This window comes from Parambassis ranga, chromosome 15, assembly GCF_900634625.1.
Source record: "Parambassis ranga chromosome 15, fParRan2.1, whole genome shotgun sequence".
NCBI classification, from domain to species: Eukaryota; Metazoa; Chordata; class Actinopteri; family Ambassidae; genus Parambassis; species Parambassis ranga.
In genome coordinates, this window is record NC_041035.1 from 10746111 (window position 1) to 10769515 (window position 23405).

Here is a 23405-nt window from a genome sequence, read left to right on the forward strand (position 1 = left end):
TCCTCTCATCCATAAACAACCAAATCCTATGTAAACTGATGGGACAATAGTTTCCACTAGATAACGTGACTTTTTATTTTTACAATAATCCACATAATACAATACAGTAGCACTACAACTGTAAAAGAGTCAGTGTGGGATGTTAGGCAGAGACAGCGCGCTGCCTCAGTGTTAGTGGCTTTTATTTATATTTTTACACAAATAGCACATATTGTCTATCTGGAGCAAGTAAACAAGACAAGTAAACATCTCTGATCCTATGTTACTGTAAGTTACAAAAATCAAGGAAAGTTTTGATTCATTTTAGGAGTCATACAGATAGATTTATATTGTAATGGCTCTACAAAATGTGGAAATGTGCTGGAAACTAAGTGTTTCCTGCCAGATTATAAAGTGCATCACTGTTATTAGCACGTGTGGCTGCAGCCGTTGAGGTAGCCATGGAGGGTTAATGTTGAAATGATGGATGAGTCCAGTCTTTCAGTGTTATCTGCAGCAAAGAGTGAGAACACAAAAAGACACAAATGATTGAATGGTACAAAGGAATAACTGTTCAGAATTAAATTACGGCCCTCCTGTGCATCCATCTCACAGCTAAAAATAGTGCAGAGGGTGGAGTGAGAGGTAATTAGAGTCATTGTAGAGAAACCTCTCCCGCTTACATTTCTCCTCCAGGAGTTTCATTTTCCCTCCCTCTTTCTGTTTCACAGCCTCGGGCGATTGTTATGTGACAGCCGATACGTGACTTCTCATTTGGTAATCTTTTGTCACAACTGAGAGGTTACCTTTCCCTCGCTAGTGAAACTATCCAGGCCGTCTGTGTGCAGCAGACACAGCCACACCAAACAGACACTTGTTGCAGGTTCTCACGGATATAGTGGCGTTTTGCAGGATTCTGAGTTCGTACTCTAGCTGTAAACAAACAGCCAATAATGACAGATGAGTGCAGGTGTGTGTTAAGTGTGTACCTGTGTGATCAGAGCATGGTGAAACATTTGGCGGAGCTGCGAGCGCTGGTCTTGGCCTGCGGGAAGATGATGGTCTGAGCTTCTAGGCAGTACTTTGCATTGTGGATCAGCTTCTTCAGAGTCAGCTTGTTGGAGCAGCACGCCATCTCAAACACTTCCTAAAGAGCAGACAGTGGAATCGTCAAACCCCACACATGGTAACATGCAGGACACATCTTTTTTACACTGAACAAAAAAATACAAAACATGCCTGAGTAGCTACAAATGTCACACATCTGTGCACATATGCATACTGTCACTGTAGCCACAGACTCTCTGAGTACAGGTGTAAGTTTTAGTGCAATTATTATTTTTGATAAAAAAAATGTCCACTTATTATATTTAACAACTCAATTTAAAGGACACGTGGTGACAATGTTTGTTTGTTTCTATTGGACACTTTATTTTTTGCTATAGAGGAATAAATCAGTGGTTTATTTTAATATTGTTTAAAATAATGTACTAATCATTATACAAATAAGAAATTATAAACAAATCAAATGTTGTAAAGAACAAAGAAATGCTGTTTATCAACTTTTTTCGCAATTTTTTTCTTTATATCACTTTTCCCTCCTACATAAAATATCTCAGCTTTATTGAACTATTGTAAACAAACCAACAAGTAGTCCGGCAATTTTAAGAAAGCTTCCTGGAAACAGCTACTGCTAATCATGAACCTCACTCCAATATATTTCTTTTGTATATTATATATTATATTATGTTTAGCTGACATACTGTGCAAACACTCCAGGTTGAGGGGCCACATGTCATATTAACATTAAGATTAAGATTAACTTTACTAATTAATTAAATTAAGTATCTTTACAAGTTTTTTTCATATATTCAGACTGTCACTAACAAAAAATGTGTTAGTGTGTGTGTGAGTGTGTGTGTACCTCTTCTCCACTGTTATTTATGACAAAGATCTGGTGGTGCAGACTGCTGTGCATCTTCCGGACCAGCACACGGGGAGGCTTAACCCGGACCACGATGCCTTGCAGGGTGAAGTTCAGCTTCAGTGCAGGAGCGCTGATTTCAGCTGCAGAGACACACATGTTGTTAAGTTTGTGTCTGTGTGTAGGTCAACACACAGACAGAGGAAGCAGAGAAGGTTATTATTTAGTTTAAGCTTAAAAAAGGAAGCTGAAAAAAGGTCACAAATGTTTAGTCCTATTTATGTGACCTTTAGTCTGAACAACCAAAACATGTATTATAACATAATGTGTTTCCTCTCCTGGTGATTGTAAACAAAGTTCTAGCTTCATTAGCGTGGGCTTCAGATTGCGCGTTCTTCCGAGTGTGTTGCTCCATCAGTTTTGAGGAAGCGAAAGCACAAAGGGAAGAAGACGCAGACAATAATGAGCGGTTGTGTAAACACTCACTGTCCCAGCGGGGGCTGAATCTGGGGGAGAGAACCCAGGCTGATTTGCTGCTTGTCGACAGAGAGGTGGCACGCACTCTGGCGTAGTACCACTCTCTAGTGTCAGAGGTCACGCTGCTGAGGTCACACTGATGCTTCACGATTCCCTGACAGTCATCCACATCCAGCCAGTTGAGCTCACCATAGCTGAGGCAGACACACACAGAGGACGGTAAAAATGAGTTTTCTAGTTTGTCTAATGATGCCTCCATCTCAGCCTGAGGCAACAAAACACACAAAACACTGAGGCCATTATCACCAACTAAACTTTCAATGGATGACATGTAATCATTCATGCTGCACTGCTAATACATACATATGTGTGTGTGAATGTGTGGTGCCTTACATCTTCCACTGAACGTAGTACTGCAATGAGGAGCTGTTGGTGGGTGAAGTCCAGTGCAGGATGTTTGTATAGTCCATAGATTTGAACCTCACCTGGGTGGGTGGAGCAAGCATTGCTGGAACTGAAGACATGAATACATGTAACCATGGTATAAATGGGCTAGTGGGACTAAGCCCTCCCTACGCTACAATAAGTATGAGAAAATTATTGTCTAAATAACATACAAAAGAAAACTAAACGGTGGGAACAGCAACAAATAGTTAAAATAATAAGGATATCTCTAAATTAGCTAATCTGTGTGCAGCCCCAGCGCATCACATCTGCTTTTACCTGTTTTCCGATTGATTGACAGGTATCATCTTTACGTTTACTGACCATTTGGGCTAACTTAATTTAGCCCACAGGCCGATCGGCTCTGACCAATCAGCAGCGGGCTGGCGCCGGGTAAATGATTGACAGGTGTCGTGTAACGCCCCCGTGATTTACTTGTCATTTGGGCTGATTTCATTTAGCCCAACACCGTAGAAGAAGAAGAAGAAGAAAAATGGCGGGCGCTAACGTGCATGAGGTGCATCATTTTACTAATCTCCAATTTCCTTCAATTTCCTATGAGGAAAAATTCTTAAAAGAAGAAGAAGAAAAACGTCCTGTGAGGAAAAATTAGAAGTTAAGTTTTCTACGAAGTAAATAAGACTTGCTATGCGCTCTATCGAGCAGGAGTCATCAGAACACCAGACTTTAATGCCACGGACATTAACATCTTTGCCTCTGCCTGCCATGACCGTCGGAGTGAGCTTCTTTTTAAAAAGGTAAGCCCCAGTTTATAATCTGTTTAAAGGACGGCAGCCATGCTGTCTGGCCTCTGTAAAACTGTGCTGCTGTTTATTGTTTTATTCAGGATCCAGTGTAGCTACATGATACCAGTTCAGATCATCATTGTGCGTCCAGTCATTCTACTAACAGAGAGAGAGTGAATGGGACTGTAACTTTAACTTTAACTAGCTATGGCTGTGTTAGACTGTTAAATAATAATTATAGCACATTAACCTTTGAGCTCAAATAAATAAATAAAAAAATTCAGGAGCATTAAACCAGTTCCTTATTAAAAGTGATGTGTTTTCGTTTACAGTTGTCAGCACCGTAACTGTTTATTTTGATTTCTAACCTTACACCGGTCCATGTTACAGTCCAAACATAACACCTAATTGATCAAGTTGATGTCAATTCTGTTATTGATCAGCTTGTTTTTAAGAGTTCAATGAATTTACACTTTTAATATCATAGCATGAATACATCTGACTTTCCTCTCGGCTCTTTAAATTTAAAATGAAACCACAACATAAAAATAAATGAATGGAAACATATGAAGGGCTTACTTTGTGTGGGGACACAGACGCTGAGGGTCCCCAGCAGCAGCAGCACCAGCACGGCTCCGAGCAGCAGACAGGCCATGATGCTAGATGAAAATCACAACAAGTCTCTGATGCTATCAGTAGTGCCGCCACTCCCTTTAACCTGTCGACCACTTCCTCTTCCTCTCTCTTTTTTATAAAAAAAGAAAAGATCACAAAGCAAGGGCCTTGTATGGAATTTTTGACACAATGAGGACAGTGAGTACAATTTATGACAGCTCACATTACAAAGACGGATTGCCTTACCAATGTTCCAGTTATAATATTGTGTTTCAGCTTTACTATATATTGTGTGTAAACTGCTGATGTTGCAACTCCTGATGGACAAAAACAAAAAAAACTTCCGCTTTCACATAAATAACATCAGTTTTTTTTAGGTTAAATCTCAGTCCTGATTTAAGGGTGACCCAATTACAAATATCTGTTATTAAACATTTAACTGTCCTAACCAACAGGTTACTGGAAATGTGTTGCATAATGAGTAACAGTCCAACAAGTAGCTTCCAGTAAAAGGGAGTTGTCTCTTCCCACATGTGTTAATTCATATTTATATTGTTAAAGATTGCATAAAAAGCATGACAAAGCAATTATGTATTTATATCACAGCAGACAGACTGCACTTCATTAAATGCACAAATTAAAATTTAAGACAGGGGCAAAATAATGCGACTGTGAAGAAACTGATGAACTGTTACGAATAGGTGAATTTATTGCAGACAGTTAATTTGACATCCAAAACATTAGAGAGGTTGAATTTGTTAAATGAGAGTAACATGTCATGAGTATGAGTATGAGTTGACAGAATGAGCTGCGCATAACAAGTAAAAACACAAATGGAGTCCAGACCACAACACACAATCAATGAGCTGTGTACAGAAAAAAATGAGTTTTACATACAATCAAAAAAATGATTTTTTTTCAATATGCAAGGTGATATTAGAGGCCTTTGAGTGTACATCAAGCAAAGCGAGGCTGGAAAGAACAGCAACACGTTACTAGAAACCCTGAACATGCACAACATGCACACCAAATTGGAATCAATGGTCACACAGCCAGGTAAATATGTTTGTTATCAGCCGTTAAGCATAGAAGGTCTCCTACTCCCCCACACATGCAGTCAAGAGGAAGGAAAATAAACACGCACAGAAGAAGTCCTCCCTTTCTGAGGAAGGAACAGCGTGGATTGCTCAAATGTCACAAACCATCATGACATGTGTGCTTCTTCCCTCACATAAATGACTGAACATGATGTAATGATTTAAATAGCACAGGTCCCACAGTTCAGCTGCACTGAAATGTCAACTTCCCTTCATTAATAGGTAGCATTTAACACACAGTAACATTGAGTACAGCATTAGATTTGAGACAGAAATATTAGCAGCATGTTCAGTATTCACTTCGGTTAATGTATCACATGACAGCAATCAATAACACATGATAAAAACAAAAAGATGCACAATTGGAATTATTAGGATGATCATCATTAGGACGAAAAATACTTTATAGCTTTATAGTGGCAAACATGTACATAAGGCAAGAATTGGGTGAAAGATTTGCATGGGCAATTTGGAAGATTACAATCGAACATCCACATCTTAAGAGGCACAATATAGTGTATCCACATCTTAACAAGTAAATGCACAACATGAACAAACCCCATCTGGACACATTATTTTTAAAGTGTAGTGTCAGTCTGTTATGTTGTAGCTATGGTGACTATGTGTTGATGAAAATTTCTTTGGAATGTCTAGATCACTATTTATGTTCCTATTAGCTACAGTAAAAAAGTAAAATTATGGCTTGCTAGATTTACTTAAAATGTCTGGCAGATGGCAGGATGGGGAGTTCTTTAAGCAGCACAGTCACATATATGACTGAAACTGTACAACACACACTAAGGCTAACGCAGATAACCTACTAAGAGTCTGTAACATTATAAACCGTCTTAAGGTTTTGCTGCAGAATTGCTGAAATGCAGCCCACACTAAAGCTGGATCCATACTCCGCGAGACAAAGACATTTTTCCCCCCTGCAGACGTTACGCCCACAAAATGACATCATTTTTTGTCTCTGACCGCCCGCTGATCCGCACTCCTGTGCACAGGGTCCGGGCCGAACTTTGTCTTTCAAGGTTGTGCGGCAACCATGCTGTGATTGGTCAGAATTTATTGTGGGCGTGATGAAAGTGGAGAAGCGCAAGAGCCTCTCCAGGTATATAGGTAGGTGTATAAACAGCACTGATTCAACAGATTTAGATAAGACCATACTGGTTTTGCATGATGAGCAATAAAAGAAAGGCAAGTAAGGGTGATTTGTCACCAATAACTCCAGACAGCCATTCACACATACCAGATGGTGACTGTTACCATTCTATATACTCCTACATACCCGGGCATAATAGGCTTGTTAACAATGTCTGTATATCTTTGCTATTGTTACTTTTAATGTCGCATCTTCACAGCTCATCACCGGACATCTCACGCTGTTGCAGGCACCCTCTCTGTATAATGCCCTCTTGCCATGGCACAAGTCCTTGTGGTGTGTTAAAAAACTCAGTAAAGTCTTGGTGTCATGAACTGCATTTCCCTTTGTAGCCTCTAGGTGCTGGCTCCAAAAGTCAGTCAATTCTTATTGAGTTACAATGGCCAGATTTAGAGTGAAAATAAAAAAAACATCTTGCACCAGGCTGTAAATGTTCACTTTTTGTAACAATTGTAAGAAAGTACTAAAACAATGCATAATTCTTTCGCGTTTCCTGCTTTGAGTGACAGACAATTGACAGCATCTGTCTCAGCTCCACTTGTTCTCCATATCTTTGGATTCATTGGCAATTTAGACAGACTATGGTGATTGCACCTCCCATATATATTTTAAAAGGCTCTTCAGAAATGTATGGGTGACATCATGGTCTGTCCAGTTATATACAGCCCATGTGTCCATATAAGCTAGAAGGGGCAAGGGCTAGCACAGGCTATCATGCTAACATTTCAAAATACAACAGGTATTTTTAACAAAACTTTTATCTATTTTATCAATTTGCTTTGAAATGTATTAACGCAAAAAAGTGCATAAATGTCATACAGATCTAAACATTTTTGAGCGACACATTCAAACATAAATTCAGCGAGTCTGTGAAGGCTAATTAATCCAGATTATGTTACATCCATGTTATATAAACAAGTTTAAAACTGGCCCATTGCCTTGATTTTAAACTCTGGGGTTCAATCAAGTCTGTTTTTTTTTTCACATGTGTGGACCAAAAACAGTGTTGTTACATTCAGCAGCATGTCCATGTAAACATAAAATAACAAAAATATATCAACATATGTACAAGAAACACACACAATAAAACAAGTATAAACACCCACTGACCATTAACTAAACACAAGGAAACACTCTTATCACATCATATTTTGTCTCATCATCATTCTGTACACCCCATCCTGCACTACGAAAGCTTAAGATGAAATCTAATCAAATTTGAAGGACTTTTTAATGCACGTATTTCTTGCAGAAACGTTACTAAAGTTCAGGTACTCGATAATCCATTTAACTGCAACTTTAAGGTGCTTACATGCCTAATTACACACTAAAGCATCAAAATCACAAAACACAAGCAATTTAAATGATTTTTCAGTAAATACATTATTTTCACTACTCTGATTAGCAAGATAGTGCGTATGAACATGAAGCAAATGCTATATAGGACGTCACCATATTACACTAGGTTTACACTGGCACCTGAAATGTGTAAATAGAAAACAAAGTCTGTCTTTACAACACAGTGATGAGTCCAACCACTAACGACAGCATATCCTGACTGCAGGTGGGTGGCAAATGGTATACACAGAGCTGTGTGTACAAGCACTTCACTACTAACACCTCTCCTTTTCTGCCACTGTTTCGTCGTATGCAATTCAAGGGACTAATAATTCTTTAAATTCTTTTAATTGGATCAAGGCCACAGACCCTATAATTCGTAAAATGAACTTGTTGGCTAATTATAGTGCAAGTTCTTTGATGTGGATTATTACTTTGTGCTTGACTTAATGCTGAAAAGTCATTATAATATAGCGCAACATCTCCTTACATTATTCTCGCTGTCATAGAGAGAAAAGAAAAACAGTCAAGACAAGAAAAATGTTATCTAATCTGATCAGCCACGGTAACCCTGTGTCTGTTCATTGGGATCTAAGGTAACCAGCACCTCACGTCGCTCATAACCAGTGGTAGAGGCCAGCCCGTCATCATCCTCAAAGTCGTTTCCATGCATATAGTCGGGGCATTCCCTTTGTTGCTGCACCTCTACATCAGACACGCCTTCATCCTCAGACGGCAGTCCGAAACGCTTCCTCTCGTCATAGTCAGAAAAATGAGTAGTAGAGGAATTTTCCTCTGATATGGCAGTCAGTAAAGGTGTTGGCGAGTTTGGCTCCACTTCCAGGATAGTCCCTTGTTCGACAGTTACCTGGTTCACCTGGGGGCTGAATGTGCTGCTCAATGGGCCATTGAATGTCTGTAAGATATGAAGCAGAAATGTTTTAAAAACATAGGGATGTATTCTTCTAAATTATTATTTGGATTATTTTTTGGATAAGCATACCATGGAAGAGGGTAAAGCAGTATGGGGATTGGTCACTTTGTGGTACACCATGTAGGTGAGCAATGCCGACACAATCACAGCCAGCAGGCCGATAAATATGTAGATGTAATCTAGGAAAAAAAAACACCATTGTGTATAAAAAAAGTGATAATAAACTTTTTTTTTTTTCGTAGCAGTGCCAACACATTTCTTTACTGATTCTGATATCATTAACAATGAATAAATCAAACTCACCGTAAGATGCTTTCTTTATTCTGTAGGGGACACAGTATTCTTCTTTGCCTTTAACTGCGATTTTCTCGACCTCACCTGAGACATCTACACAGTATTCCTCCTGGGCATGTTTCACTGCCACCGTTTCTACACACTCTTTCTCCTCACACATGAAGGTGTGGTCTCCAGACTACAAACATAAAAAAGCTTGTTTTTAAAAATACGATAGAGTAACACAGACACACTGCTGAACATTGTTGTGCGGGTGATGTGAAACTATGTGCAGCCTCACCTGGTTGACGATTTTAACATTATACTTAAAAGGAGGTAGTGGCATATTTTCATCATGGTCGTTTTCATCAACATATATCTGCCATGGATGCTCGAAGCTGAGCTGCAACTCGTCATTTGGTTGGGCAATGACGGTAATTGATGGGAAGTCAAGAGGACCTGTAAATGAACATGGTTTAACTGTTAGTTCTTCCATGTTGTTTAACTTAACAGCGTTCCTGTTTAACCCTGTTAACCCCCAAATCAACGGAACTATTCTCTAAATCTTATCCTAAGCTCAGTGAATGCTTGCATCGCTACTCACATTTCTTGTCTGCCAAAGAGTGCTGGAAGTAGCTGAAAGTTATGCCACCCTCTGGAGAGGACGTAGACTCCTCCTCTCCAATTTTAGCCGTCACAGAGAGTAAATATTCTTGATCTAGTGGTGGAAGGAATGACAAATCAGCTTGTAGAGATGGTGAGTCTACCCAAATCTCACTGGGAACCCTGGTTAAAAAAAGACACAAAAAGATTTGTTAGCTTTAGTTTGAAAAGCTATAGTGTAGAAAACAAATACCAGAGTGCCTTTACTCTGCCTGGATATAGGTCTAAAAGTTACAGTGTTGGTTATACGCTGCAGCTAAGTTACAGCAAGCTGGCTAAGCTTAACTTAGTGATGTAATATCTAGCAAAATGGGATATGACAGATGGCTGTGTCCTGTGTATATAGTTTAATGTAAAATATGGCTTTATATAGGCAACATGTAATATAACAACTAGTAATATACAAAAAGTAACCTGTACCCTTTTAAACGTTGATATGACAGTATATCAACTCGGAAACGAAGCCCCTGAGCCATGAGGTTGGTGTACTCCCACTCAAGGATGTTCTTCCTGTTGCCACAGTGAAAAGTCACATTTGCTGGGGGCTCCACTGTGGAAGGAGGGACATGTGTGTCAGAGTCTGAATCCCAATCAAAACCAAGTTAAGTTAATACTCACTAGTAGACCTCCCTTTTCAAGAATGGCATTCTCAGCAGAATAGTTGCCCAAAGCTCATTGTTAATGCATCAGATAGATGCTTGTTTTGTTACGATTAGGTGAATCCTTGGATGAAGACTAAAAAGCCCTTTGAGTGTCATTTAGTCACTAGTCTGTTGTGAACAATGTGCATAATATGACCTCTATCTCCAAGGTTGGTTTACAGGTTTATCATTCGCCAACTCAAATTCTGAGGGAACATTAGGGCCATCAAATCACATGCCAGCCTTTACAGAGGAAGAGTTTTTGTTTCAATAAGTTTGACTCTGCAGTAGCAGAAACACCCCACTAGATGGTGCAGTGAATGAAGTGTTGCAGTTGCACAATACATTTCTGATAAAGGCACTTTCAGAAAGTTTTTTCCTCGGTGTCAGGAAATGCATGATACAAAGACAAAGCACAGAGCTGTGGTCTCTGGGAACAAACAATGAATAATCTGCAGGATCATTTCCCACAATACTCAACACAATACAACACTTATAAACCACACCCTTGATGCCTTTGAGCTTTTTATTTACGTAAGAAAAACAAAATAGACTTCTTAGCGGACACGCTTCCTCAGATATGCAGTAGGAAAGGAGAGCACACACAAAAACATTTAAACAGCTGGTCTGTTCAACACTTTGGACAAACAGAACTCTGGGACTTTTTCTTCAGTTACAGGAAGTTATTGACACGGAGCCTTTCCACATTTATTCTGTGGGTACACATAATGCAATAATGCATGTGTGTACACACAACTAAAAAAAGCTAAAGTGGTTTAAACTAAGAGAAGCTAAAGTAGTTTAATTAAAATCACTATAGGTCAGCTTGTATTTTCTAGAAAAACACTAATGGAAAAAGTTAAAGTCAAAAACAAAAGAAGAGTTTGGATCAGAAGGAGCTAAACCAACTACATATAATCTCACTATGCAAAAAAAAAGGTTTCATTTCCTCTGTGACCTAACATTTACATACACGTGTTAATGTCCTCCCCCACAAAAACTCAGAGGTATGAAGAGTGAAAGAGAAATCACAGATGGCAGCATACACACTGTAAAGAAGTGATAACCACAACAGTAAAGTTGGTTGCTGAGGGGTGTCACCACAAGTTAGCATTTCTCATATTCACACGCACAATCTGAAACTGCAGTAGCACTTTAACATTTGAGTGAAATTAATACTCAACTTGTTACAAGTGCTTTTACTGGCTACATGTTAGTCGTATTGCCACTGCAGACTGCAACTGAATAATGCAAAACATAAAATGTACTTCTACAAATTCAAACTGGAGCAGTGATATAAAGCAAGAGTTACAATAAGGTCAGTATGTCAGTTCTGAGAATAAGTTTCAAAGTGCCTCAGCTGAGGAAGCATAGAAGTTATGTAGTTGTGATAATAAATGAAGAAACAGTAGCAGCAGGCAAATTTGTGCCAACAAAGCAAAAGCATCTAACAGAATCAGGAAGAGAAAGCAGATGCTATCAGACAAAAGTAGGTTACTTGCAATGAACAAACTGACTGAAAGTCTTGCAGAATGCAAAACACCTTCAAGATTATAATAGCTAATTCACAAAAACAAGCACATGGTTCATGAAAATTTATTTTTTACTGATAAACACTATTTAACTCGGCATAGCATTCTGATATGTATTTGTTGATAACAGCATGGGATAGCCATAGATACTCAAGATTTGCTAGTTTTTCCTCAATAATGCAAATTACAAATGGCATTTTTATACTCCTGTCAATTTCACAGCTGACGTTGAAACTGTACATTCAATACAATCACCACAGTTGGCTTAAAACTTGCAAAAAGAACCTCATCTTAACCACAGCCGCCGACTGATGACATCAAATAGCTTTACATGAGGCGTAAAACGAGAAGTGAACAGAGAAGATGGACTGCATGATAACTTTGATACAAGCTGCACAAAAAATAGGCAGGCCATCCGGCAGGCCATTTTCAAGATCATAAGGTCTTCCTGTCAATGCAATTTCCCCATTGTGGGACTAATAAAGGTTTTCTTAATCTTAATCTTAATCACTGCTAGATTAAAGATCTTTTGTGCATGCTAGGGTTGGGCGATATTGGCAAAAAAATTAATCACGATTAATTGTGGCATTTAGCCTATAACGATTAATTGATGACAATTGCATTTACATGTTTTTGACTCTAAATTGGCACAGTGTTCTAGCATGATACCGACAAATCATCAGTCAAGTTAACTACTTCATTCTAACAGGTTAAGCTGGTGAGTAGTGATTAGGCACAAACCAGCCATGGAAATATGTATTGATAACAGATGCACAAACTGCTTCAAAATAATAATGAAGCAAACATTTAAAGTAACGTCCTTCAAATGTTATCTTAAGGTCACAAAGCAGTGCATGTCAACATTGACATGACTAAACGTATCGCGGATTCTCGGCTGAGTGGAATTCTTTCCAATATCTGCTGGAGGAGACTTCGCTGTTGTAATGTTTCCTATGTTGCTGTGGAGTCCGTAAATAAAGATCGGAGTTAATTCTTTTGATACGAGCAAAAATCCAGTTACTATGGCAACAACCAACGCTACACGCTTCATCTAATGCATATCGCGGCATTATATACAGCTGTAGCCGGCGTTTTCTTCGGCTTTCTTCATGCTCCGGCTTATGGTGACAGACGTTGAATTTATGTTAGGAACGTGCTGCTCCGCATCATTTAACTGAATACCACTGCCTTCCGCCATTATTGTTATTGTGGGCTCACATGTGCGCGGGTGATGGTGAGAGTACGCCGCACACAAAAATGCGCCATCATGACGAGGCACTAATCGCCGTAATCGATAAGTGGCAAATATTAATCGATGACAGTTTTTCAGACGATTAATTGCACACGACACGATTTTGCACAAGCCTAGTGCATGCTCAGTCTAATGTTCTTTTTCTTGCCTGCAGTAGTGAATGTTGTTTAGGACTCTCTGTGCATAAATTATGACTACTGGGCCTCTTTGGCAGATTGACGAAAGACAAGTAGAGACAGATTAGTAGAGATAGAAAGGCAGAAAGTTTTGCTGTCACTAACATTTCTGTTTTGGGTAATGGAAACTCACATGTCAGCACTGTCTGAGACAATCGACATCATCAGCACTCATATTGACCACTAATGTTGATTTTCACCTGATTTCCCAATGCCCAGCCCTCATAAGCTTCATATGTTAACACAAATGTCATCCTGAATTGAATATGTCTGTGGATGCTTTGAATTGAAATACAAACTTGCAAACTGAAAAGCAGTAACAAAAGTAAGCACACATTTGAATAGTGGTCAAAACTTACTGTCCAAGTGACTTCTTATAAACTGTCTCTACTACAAAAACTACACTTCATGTGGGAAAATCCATTCTCATACATGACTTTTGTGTGTATTTCTAGGGAAGTCCCAATCATGGTGTCATAACTGTTGCAGTGACTCAACACAATTATGTATACAACGAAGAATAGTAGAAACACTCTCGACATGTCTCGCATGTCATATGAGAATTCACAGGCCGTCTCGACCCGGCCTCTTTTTAACCATTAACAGCTTTCTTCACTGAACACATGTAGAACTGTAAAAAGCCACAGTGGCAACAACAAACCCACAAAGCATGTGATCACACACTTGTCATCCCACCCCTCTCAACATGACTTCACACCTTTGCAATTCACCACACTGTGGTTTCAGTTACATTGTTGTTATGAGATTGGTCAGGATCAATGTTATCAAGTCTAAATTAAAACACCATTCACTGTTAAAAAAAACTAAATGTAAACTAAATTGGAGTGGTGAGTCACTTCACTCTCAAAGTTGTTGTTTCAGTTCAGTAAAAAACTAATTCTGTGAACAATAATAATCAATGAGAATAAAAAACAAAACGCTGGTTTTAAGAAGACAACTGTGGCAGACATTTCATTTCAGAAATGTTCATTAAGGGGCAATAACAAAAGGGTAAATTAAGATAATTTTATCATTTATAAAAGATAATATACATGTTTATTTGTATTTCTAATTGTGTTTTGACCAGTCTAGTGTTTATATAAAGTGTTTATTAATGCTAGGCTGAATGAAAAAAATAGTAATAACAAAAAAAGATGTATAAAATAACTAGGAAATACCCAGACATTTAAAATATAAACAACAAGGAAACCATAGTAAATAAACCAAGTTTTTTCCAGCAGCTCTCAGGTAAATTATAATTATCTTTGTTGTAGGTATCGGTACTGAGAAATCCTATATATGTCAATAGTAACAGAAGTTTAAAATATAGCAGATAGCTATATCTATGTTTACAGACTGATGAATAAAGAAGTGTAGACATTTTGCATGCATCTGTTCCCTGAAGACCCATGTTACCATCAGTGCTGTCTGAATGCTCTGGACCAAATCATATTTACATGGTGCCTCCTTTGTCCCTGTCCCTCTGTTTTAATGGCTATCATTAATATTTCAGGCCAGGATAGACAGACCATTACATTTAAAATTTGATACTGACCAGAGCATTAAAATCTACTGTCTACTACTGCAGCACAATGAAGTCACAGCAACACATCAAGCTGTAAACACTGATTTACACACATTTGTCTTCCACAGGATTTAGCAAGGCAAGCAGAAGGGTTGGGTAATACTGAAAACTTTAAAAGAGGAAATACGGAAAATCCTAAAATAGGCCTAAATGCATACCTTCTCAGAGCCCAGCCTGTGATCATGTTGTGTTGCATATTGTGAGGGCAAATACAAGTTGATCTAATCCACACTGGTCCAGCTATATACGTTTAGATCCAGATTACATATTGCTGTATTGTAAATATAATTTTAACGTCACTACACAAAAAAATATGCAGTAATGTATATAACTTAACTCCCTGGTAGCACGCTAGCTGTTATCGAGCAGCGTCTGTTTACGCCCTCTCATGATCAAGCAGCTAAATAAAATGTATCCTGCTAGCTTCAAGTTTGTCAAATAGATTGACATATATACATTTTGGATGATTGTGAACATGCTAACATTACAGTATCAGCACGGATGACTAGCCAACATAGTTTAGCTACTTACCATGGGCGGCCACGACCGAAATCCCGACCAGAATAAAGAAAAGTGGATACAGAGCAGCTGAATACATATCTGTTCCGATGGCAACACGCTGCTCGCAGTTTTTTCACAAACCCTGAATCATCGGACACACTGACTGACTGCAGGTTTCGGTGTGGTTCAGCCGTAGCCTGCTCCTTGGGCTGATACGTATCCCAGAATCAAGCGGCTGGGGGCGAACAGGAGACTTTTCCGCAGTCGAGCTTGCGTGCTGCCTTTAGGTGCTCCGGAATTGAACGTTCATGTACGTCGCTGATGGAACAACGGGTTTTCAATAACTCATTCTTTAATTTTATGTTTTCCACATATATTAAAAGTTTTGTAGTTTTAATGATTCAACCCACTGTTCAATAATGTAGAAAGTATATGAAATACCCTATTTATTATTTCTGATAGACAAACATGACCTGACCAGTGCGATATATGTTGCACATGTAGCCATTTAGTTCTGAATGATAAACAAAGAAAATAGAAAATTACTAATAGCAGTTACCTAGTAGTTGCTGTGCATGCCCAAATAATGAATTTACAACGGCCTATTGTTCATTATTCACTCCAGCGCATGTCCATGTAAAGATATGTCCGACTGTACGTGAATGCGGCACCCTCTCCGGAAACTACCTATCTTCCCAGCAGGGAAAAACAAACAAAAAAACTCAGGCTGCCAAGGACATTGATGTGTTCACTTTACTGAAGGATCAATTTGTACATTTTTTAAATTTAAAAACATTTTACGGTAAATCTGACTTCCACACAGCAAACAAGACAAAAGCCCATGGAACGCATGGCAAGACTCCGCGCATGTGCACATGTGTAAAAAAAACCAACAAGGGGAAAAAGAGGAGAAAACATGTAATGTTGTCAATCAAAACAATGTTATGAAAGCTACACTCAAAGTGGCTATTTGACTATCTGTGCCACTCAGAAAAACATTAAATTATCTGCTTCCTTCTTGGTTCGGGTCTTCTCTTGGAAGTGAACTCCCTTGAAGTGAGTCACAGCTTTCCTTGTGCTCCCTGTACTTCCCACATCTTGACGTCAGCTGGATGTGTGGGTTTTCCTCCCCATCCCAGCCTCAGATCAACGCAGTCACATATGAGTTCCACAGCAGCAGTTAAAGGTAAGAAAACTGTGAAACGTATTGGGCAGTAGGCTATGTGTAGTAGCACAGATGAACATGTAGTATACTTCATCAGCCATGTGTTGTTGTCCTGTTAAGTTAGTTGTTAGTAAGTGTGTGAAAGAGTCAGAAAGTTAAGCCTGCTGTATGATCTCATAGCTTGGTTCTGGGTTATGTAACTCTGCTCAGATGGGAAACTGAGGTGTTGGACTCATTGTATAGATAACTTTTACAGAAGGACTGATTCACAGGGATTACATGTATACTCTTAAAACAGACAAACTCAGACCCACAGAATGACTGAGATGTTTGAGGTCTGGGGCGTATCAACTCAGAATTTCATTGCTAAAGAAGCTGTGGTCAGACACCGGCTTACTTTTAACTCAGTGGGTGGAAACTCTGTACTGACCTTGGTAATTTAAAGCAGTGTTGTGCTGCAGCAGTTCATGTAGAGGTCAGTTTAAAAAAACCACAAGGCAGCTTTTATGCATACATTATTTAACATTTTATGGTAATTACTGCAGTCATTGGCCAAATATGTCTCCCTGCTTTCTTGAGGGAGATCAATACCTGTCTACAGGGAATCTACTGACAGCTATTAGGCGTAGCATTCACACTGGAAACAGGGGATTAAAGCTTTGGTTTGACTGGCCATTACACAAGAGCTGGGCTATTTGTTAGGGTTTAACAGCAACTTTCTGAAGTGACAATTAGCAGTTATGTTACCAGCTTAGTGTGATTTCATGAACTTGTCAGTAGTTTTGGGAATATCCTGATGCCTGTATTGCATTTTTGGAGCCACTTTATCTGAATGACTAACATTAGGCTTTATCAGATCAGATTAAATTGTGGTCAGCTAGATGAAAGACAACTTCTTACTATTTCTATAGCTTGAGGTCTCAATGTGTCATAGGATCTAGTAATTTCAATCTACATTTTTTATGCATACAGGTTCATTGTAGAAAAAAAAAACGTCTCCCACAGTATTTTATGTGACTTAAACAAAAATGTTTTATCAGCAAACTAAAAACTTGTACAAACTTTGTATTGTTGGAATCATTTAGACATAAAAATCTGGATAATTCATTATTCTTCTATTGGAATGTTAAACCCCAAAAGACAACAAAGAAATTTTCCATCAAAAGTATTCTGTGGATGATGATTCTCTTTATTTTTAATGTAACTCTGGGCCAAAGGAAGAATGTAGCGGTCAGCTCAGTCCAAGGGTTCAGATTGAGGCAGAAGGTTTTGTTTCCTGCTCTGATATTATTGCCAAACCAGAAAATCTACCCAGACCTCTGTGAAAGCCAAGATTTCAAAACTGTGTTTTCTCTGGAATCTCAAGGCAATCTGCACAGTTATAATTTTCTTAATGTGTGTGTTTGTGAAATTTAATGTGGGCTCCCAGTGCCAAACAATGTAGTTCAGGAAGAACACGCCCTTCACGGACAGTGTGTGTGAGACAGACAAAGTCATGATCCAAAACAGCTGTAAGAGCGTTTGCATCCCAACTCATCATGTTGCAGTAAGAAAATATTTAATGGATGAGACAGACCCAGGGGAATGACCTCAGAGTGCCTTACAGCAGACTCCGAGAACAAGGGCGCCTGTATAAAAGCTGACCTGAACTGAAAGAGGTTTATTTACGTACATAACCAGAGTGTTTTGTTTTCATTTATACACTCGAACATACTGGAGTAGTGAACTATTGCTACAAAAGCGCTAAGAATGTAACACAATCTCAGGCTAATTGTATTATGACTGTCTGTATTGATGCATGAGCATAATAGGTTCTTGGGGTAAAGTAGAGGGAGAGTCTTAGAGCTCTTTGTGTAGTTCAGCTCTTTGTGTGTCTGAGACGATGGCCTTTGTGCGGTCATCTTCTGCCTCAGTCGACATGGACATCTGTGGTGCTCCTTCTTATGTCATGGTGAGAAAGATGTCTTCTGGATTCAAACATGGCAGAGACGGCCTGGGAGATGACACCTGTCCTCAAAGGCCAGTCACTGTCACCACACCAAGGGGCATGATCCATGACGTGATCTTGACATTGTCACAAAGCTGACTATCTCCCAGGAAGGTGTCCGATCACTGGGTCACCAAGTTCCTTGGACCTGATGAGAAGTAGATTCTCTAGAAAACCAGAGACAACAAAACAATCAAAACATTAAAACTGATCCAAAATCATGTGCATAAATGTTATGTTTGAGATGTTATTCCATTGTTTTACAAGCCTAAGTGACATTCATCAGACAGCTTCACATCACAACAGGCAGTCTGAACTAATGATGACCAAATCTACTTATTTGTACCACTGCAGGCACTGTGTCAGTGTCTCTTATGGAGCTGAAGATTTTGGCTCAAATAAAACAAGGCTCTTTATAATCCTGCCACAGACTTAAGAAGCTGCCAAAAAAAAAAAAAGTCACTCAAATGGGCAAATTCCGATCTCGTTCTGTCAGAGCTCAAACAGGACTGAAAGGGGCTGTGACTGCAAAAACACAAGTTAAGAGTCATATTCAAAACATGTCTACAATCCTATCTTCTCATTAATTCAGCCACACACGAAGTGTGCTTTTGTATATGCAGCTGCAGGCTGTCATAATAAAACATTTCCTGTTATTTCTTCATTTCACTTTTTGCTTTTGCTTTCTTGCCCATCATTCAGCTCTGTATAATCCTTCAAATAATAGTGAAGACTTTGGCAGTATTTAGTCAAAATACTGCACTTGTAACTGGAGAGCTAGTTCCCTTTGTACCACTTAGAACACAGTTTTACTGTTTTCAGCTTCTCCATCTGCCATGCTTTTGTGTACATGATATGTTGACAGAAGTTCAGTACAATCTTAGGCTCAAAGATGAACTGATTAAATTTTGGGGCTCAAAAAATGGTAATGGTGAGAATAAATCTTCAAAATAGTAATAGTACTAACTTAAAAGTATTTTCTTGCTGTGCAAATACTCAACTGTCTGACCTCTTTTACAGGCTCAGATACACACACCTGAACGCACCGTCAGTCAATATGTAGCCCTGACCCTGTCCTCCAGCAGCGATGCCTGCCTTCAGCTCTCCCGCTCCTTTCCTCTGTGTGCTGCTGTGTGTGTCAGTGGCGCTGCAGCGCTCTGACTTGCGGCTGGCCTATGTGACCCACAACAGCTTTTTCTACTACTCATGCAGCCAGGACCCGCAGCCCTGCAGCACCTCCTCACTTGCAGACTGCAGGTGCAAGGACATCCAGCTCTCCGCGCTGCACCGCCCTCAGTCGCACTCGTCTCCTGTCTTCAGGATGAGACGTTTGACCATTTGGTTCACGTCGCCGTCAAACACAGCTCGTCTGCTTAACAACTCAGAAGTGAGGCAACTCACGCTGATCCACTGCGGCCCCGGAGGATCGAAAGGGACATCGTCTTTGTCCCCAGATGGACATTTCGCAGTGCAGCACCTGGAGAGGCTAACATTGATTAACCTGCCGCAGAGGCCGTCCTATTCCTGTCCAGATGCCAACAAAGCAAAGAACTCAGACTTAGAGAACGGTGCTCACTTGGACATCAACAGATACAACAGGGACAGAGACACAAATCTGGACCTGATCCCAGATATAAAGAGAGATCCCTTGCCTTTGTCCTCATCCCAGGTGCAGGACATCTTCCTGGGCAGAGAGCTTGGAGCAGCTTATTACGAACAGGCCAGACTGGGCATCATCCACAGCTCTGTGCTGGAGTGGGGGTCAGAGGTCAAAGCGTACACAGTCCAAACACACATAGACAGCGATGGAACCCTGCCCTTCCCCGATCTCCACCTGCCAAAGTTACCAGAGACATCTGTCATATACGTCAGCTTCGTGTACTGACACAGGAGGACGAACTTCCTCACTGTTCAGGCATTTTAATAGTATGACTTCTGATTTACATTTTACCTTAAGGATAATCCCTTTATCCTAATAAAATGGGAGAAAGTTGTCATTAGTTTACAGATTATGTTGACTTTAAAGACTGGCTCAGATTATTTGAAGGGGAAAACAAAAAACATTTGCTAAATTATTATAATCCTAAACCTATTTATAACTGACCAACACTGATTCCAAAACACGTTAGTATCTTTTCAGTCAGTATTAAATCAGAACTTCTTAGTTTCATGTTAAAGATGTTAAAAAGCTGTGAAAAAATTAACTATTGACTTTTCCTTTTAACACCACGTGTAGTTTTAAAACTGAACCACAAGATGGCAGCAGATATATTTGAGTCACAGAGGGAGAGCTGGAGCAAACAAGTTTTCTGAAGTAATCCTTAAATTTAACACACTCAACAAAAGTCTTTGGTTTGTGTGATGTTTATTGTGTAAATAGACTCTATTAATTAAGAGACTATTTATTTGTTTAAGAAAGGAATAATAAACACATTTATTTACACATCATTTGTGGCTTATGAGTTTAAATACTGACAAATTGGTTTCTGTATTTGTTCAACTTTAATCAAAATGTCAGGAAAAGACATTGCAAGAAATGTGTGTAAAAATAGAATAAATCTTTGCTTATACTGGACTAAATGTTACAATATACTGTACGTTTTAAAGTCAGGGTAAAGGTTGTGTTAATGTGGTCATTAGATTTTCCTCTTTGTCTCTGGGTGGATGTCTCTCTGGTCATTATGAAGCACAGCTGCATGTCAGCCTCCACACTGGAGCCGCATGTGTATGGTTACATTGGTAATGTGATAATGACTGCAGACAGTCCCGCTTAAAGACGCTGTGTGTGCGCATACACGTGTGCCAGTGCGCGCTGACACCTGCTAGAGAGCCGCTGATTTGCATGATAAACGCGCGGCCCATCTTGTTAAGCGGCCTGTGAATACAAACTGATGCCGCCTGTTGATCCCGCACCTGAGAGGTCAGCGGCGCGCACACGGGGGGACCATTAGCGGAAGACTCGCAGCGCATCATCTCCACCACTTCAGATAAAACACCTCCAGTAAAACACAAATCATCTCCAAGTTAAGCGTGACACTCATGCTCTGAATGCTCACTGTAAATATTGGTGTCAAAAAAGAAAAGCTGGACGGTCCGAGACTAAACTGGATTGATTTTTGGGTGCTGTCTCCCTCCAACCGAACCACGCTGCCGCCGTCTCCTCACCGGCAGTTCAGCAGTAAAACATTTTTATAATCAGACGTTATTGTTCGCCGCCTCCTTGTGGGAGATGCGCCCATGTTCATTTTTTAAAAGGGCAAATCAGCCATAATTCAGTTTATAAACTGCGGCGCGCAGGGGAGAACTGCCTGGATGAATATTCATTAGAGCGCGCCCGAACTGCCACGCTCGGTGATTCATTAGGCATATGTAAATATCACTCACTTTAATTGCCCCTAAACTGACTCAACATAATGTTGTCATTAGCAAATTATTACTTATTTGTGATACTAATGGTACGGTATGGCGCGCAGAGCCCGAGCTCCACATATATGATTGCAATTACAGCTCTTTTTATTCACAGGACTGCGGGATCTGATGGATCTGTAGTCTGTGTGTGTGTGTGGCTAAAGTGCCAACAATTAATTTCCCTGACACATGCATGGAGAAACAGACTACACACACACAAAATGACCTGTAAATCAAACTTATTTCTTTCCCTCCTAAATTTAGATTAAGTATATATAGTAGCCTATAATAGTGTAATATAAGTTATAATAGGAATTTCAGTTTGTGCCACAAAACACTATATATTTGTTCATTCAGAGAAGGCAATAAGAAATGTTTTTCATATTCACTATAATTTTATTAGCCTATAGTTCTATAAAATGATTACAAACTGAATTTAAACAGTGTTATGAAAGAGGAATAATCAGTGTTTTGATATGAACAGATAATTATGTCAAAGTTTTACATGCCATCGCTGATGTGCCTAAACATATCCATAAGCTCTTCAATTCGACTTGCTGCATGTTAGGTCTAAAATAATATTCTGCTTGTTTTGTTGTTGTTTGTTCTTGTGTGGTCATCTTAATTTGGGTCATTTACCTGAATCCTCTGACTGATACTGGGTGCTGTGCCACTTTTAATACATTCTGCCGGTGTATTTTAAAATAAAAACAGACTCCCTGCTTGTCACAGTGCACAACACGACTCAGTTTGGAGTTGTTTTATAGAGGCAGCAGCAGTTTGAAACAACAACCATGACAAAACAGGACCACAAAACAGAGGGAGAGACAAATAATGATGTGTGTGTGTGTCTGTGTGTGCGCACACATCTGTGAGAGAGTGTGAGGGAGCTAATAAAGTAATGTGATGGATGATCTCCTTTCTCCCAGAGGGACCAGCACCATGTAAATTGGCCCACACAATGCATTATGGATAAGGCAGTTGAGATTATAGCTTGTTAATGTGTCCCTCCCTCGTCCCCTCCCTCTCCTCTCTCCCTCACTCCCCCCCTCTTCTTGTATCTCCCTCTCTCTGCTTTGGCTCAGGCAGTGACATGGTCACCTCATTGTCGGGGCGCGTGGGTCTTTTAGCTGCAGATGGAGAGGGAGACTGTGAGGAAGTTTGTGTGTGTGTGTAAGACTCACATTATGGGGACAACAGTTTGTTCACTTAGTCACATCACGTGGACTCTCCTCCCATACGGGGAGAGCAGGGTTAAGATTTGGTGTTTGGCCACAGGATTGACATGCAGTTATCTTTAGTGGCAAAAACTGCTTCATTCTTGTGTGTGTGTGTGTGTGGGAGAGAGAGAGAGAGACCAGGCCAGCCACTGAGCAGCCAGCAGAGACAGTCTGTCAGCAGGGGCCAGGACTGTGGACATATGTCTCCTTCCTCCCTCACCCACCCTGCACCCCCTGTCAGTGCCAACCTCACAGTCCCCCTTTCTCCCACAATCTCCCCCAC

The 23405-nt window shown here is 39.8% G+C and overlaps 3 protein-coding genes across 4 annotated transcripts; 1 reads left to right on the plus strand and 2 right to left on the minus strand.

Moving 5' to 3' along the window:
• Positions 1–71: 71 nt before the first annotated feature.
• LOC114446871 (interleukin-22 receptor subunit alpha-2-like) lies at positions 72–4248 on the minus strand. Its single transcript, XM_028422732.1, has 6 exons — positions 4150–4248; positions 2774–2894; positions 2390–2574; positions 1904–2046; positions 969–1126; positions 72–490 (listed from the first exon to the last, which is right to left on the minus strand). The coding sequence occupies exons 1-5, from the start codon at positions 4223–4225 to the stop codon at positions 977–979; spliced, it is 675 nt and encodes a 224-aa protein (XP_028278533.1). The 5' UTR covers positions 4226–4248; the 3' UTR covers positions 72–490; positions 969–976.
• Positions 1272–15596, minus strand: LOC114446867 (interferon gamma receptor 1-like). Of its 2 annotated transcripts, XR_003671790.1 has the most exons (9): positions 15373–15596; positions 10076–10205; positions 9597–9778; positions 9294–9451; positions 9023–9191; positions 8789–8898; positions 8155–8701; positions 2257–2262; positions 1272–1283 (listed from the first exon to the last, which is right to left on the minus strand). XR_003671790.1 is itself a non-coding variant. In XM_028422728.1 (7 exons), exons 1-7 carry the CDS (start codon positions 15437–15439, stop codon positions 8342–8344), a joined length of 1176 nt encoding a protein of 391 aa, XP_028278529.1. In that variant the 5' UTR covers positions 15440–15596; the 3' UTR covers positions 6638–8341. The 2 variants fall into 2 exon arrangements, 1 of the variants encoding a protein (XP_028278529.1); XM_028422728.1 differs by lacking the exons at positions 1272–1283; positions 2257–2262 and having other exon boundaries at positions 6638–8701.
• Positions 15597–16405: 809 nt separating this feature from the next.
• LOC114446869 (uncharacterized) lies at positions 16406–22148 on the plus strand. Its single transcript, XM_028422731.1, has 2 exons — positions 16406–16528; positions 19515–22148. The coding sequence occupies exon 2, from the start codon at positions 19582–19584 to the stop codon at positions 20377–20379; it is 798 nt and encodes a 265-aa protein (XP_028278532.1). The 5' UTR covers positions 16406–16528; positions 19515–19581; the 3' UTR covers positions 20380–22148.
• The last annotated feature ends 1257 nt before the right edge of the window (positions 22149–23405 follow it).

Coding starts and splice junctions, on each gene's coding strand:
- LOC114446871 (XM_028422732.1), bottom strand. CDS start 4,225: ATGGCCTGTCTGCTGCTCGGAGCCGTGCTGGTGCTGCTGCTGCTGGGG. Junction 2,575..2,773: donor TACTACGTTCAGTGGAAGAT/GTAAGGCACCAC, acceptor TGTCTGCCTCAG/CTATGGTGAGCTCAACTGGC. Junction 2,047..2,389: donor ATTCAGCCCCCGCTGGGACA/GTGAGTGTTTAC, acceptor GTGTCTCTGCAG/CTGAAATCAGCGCTCCTGCA.
- LOC114446867 (XM_028422728.1), bottom strand. CDS start 15,439: ATGTATTCAGCTGCTCTGTATCCACTTTTCTTTATTCTGGTCGGGATT. Junction 9,452..9,596: donor CTCTTTGGCAGACAAGAAAT/GTGAGTAGCGAT, acceptor GTTCATTTACAG/GTCCTCTTGACTTCCCATCA. Junction 8,899..9,022: donor AATAAAGAAAGCATCTTACG/GTGAGTTTGATT, acceptor TTTTTTTCCTAG/ATTACATCTACATATTTATC.
- LOC114446869 (XM_028422731.1), top strand. CDS start 19,582: ATGCCTGCCTTCAGCTCTCCCGCTCCTTTCCTCTGTGTGCTGCTGTGT.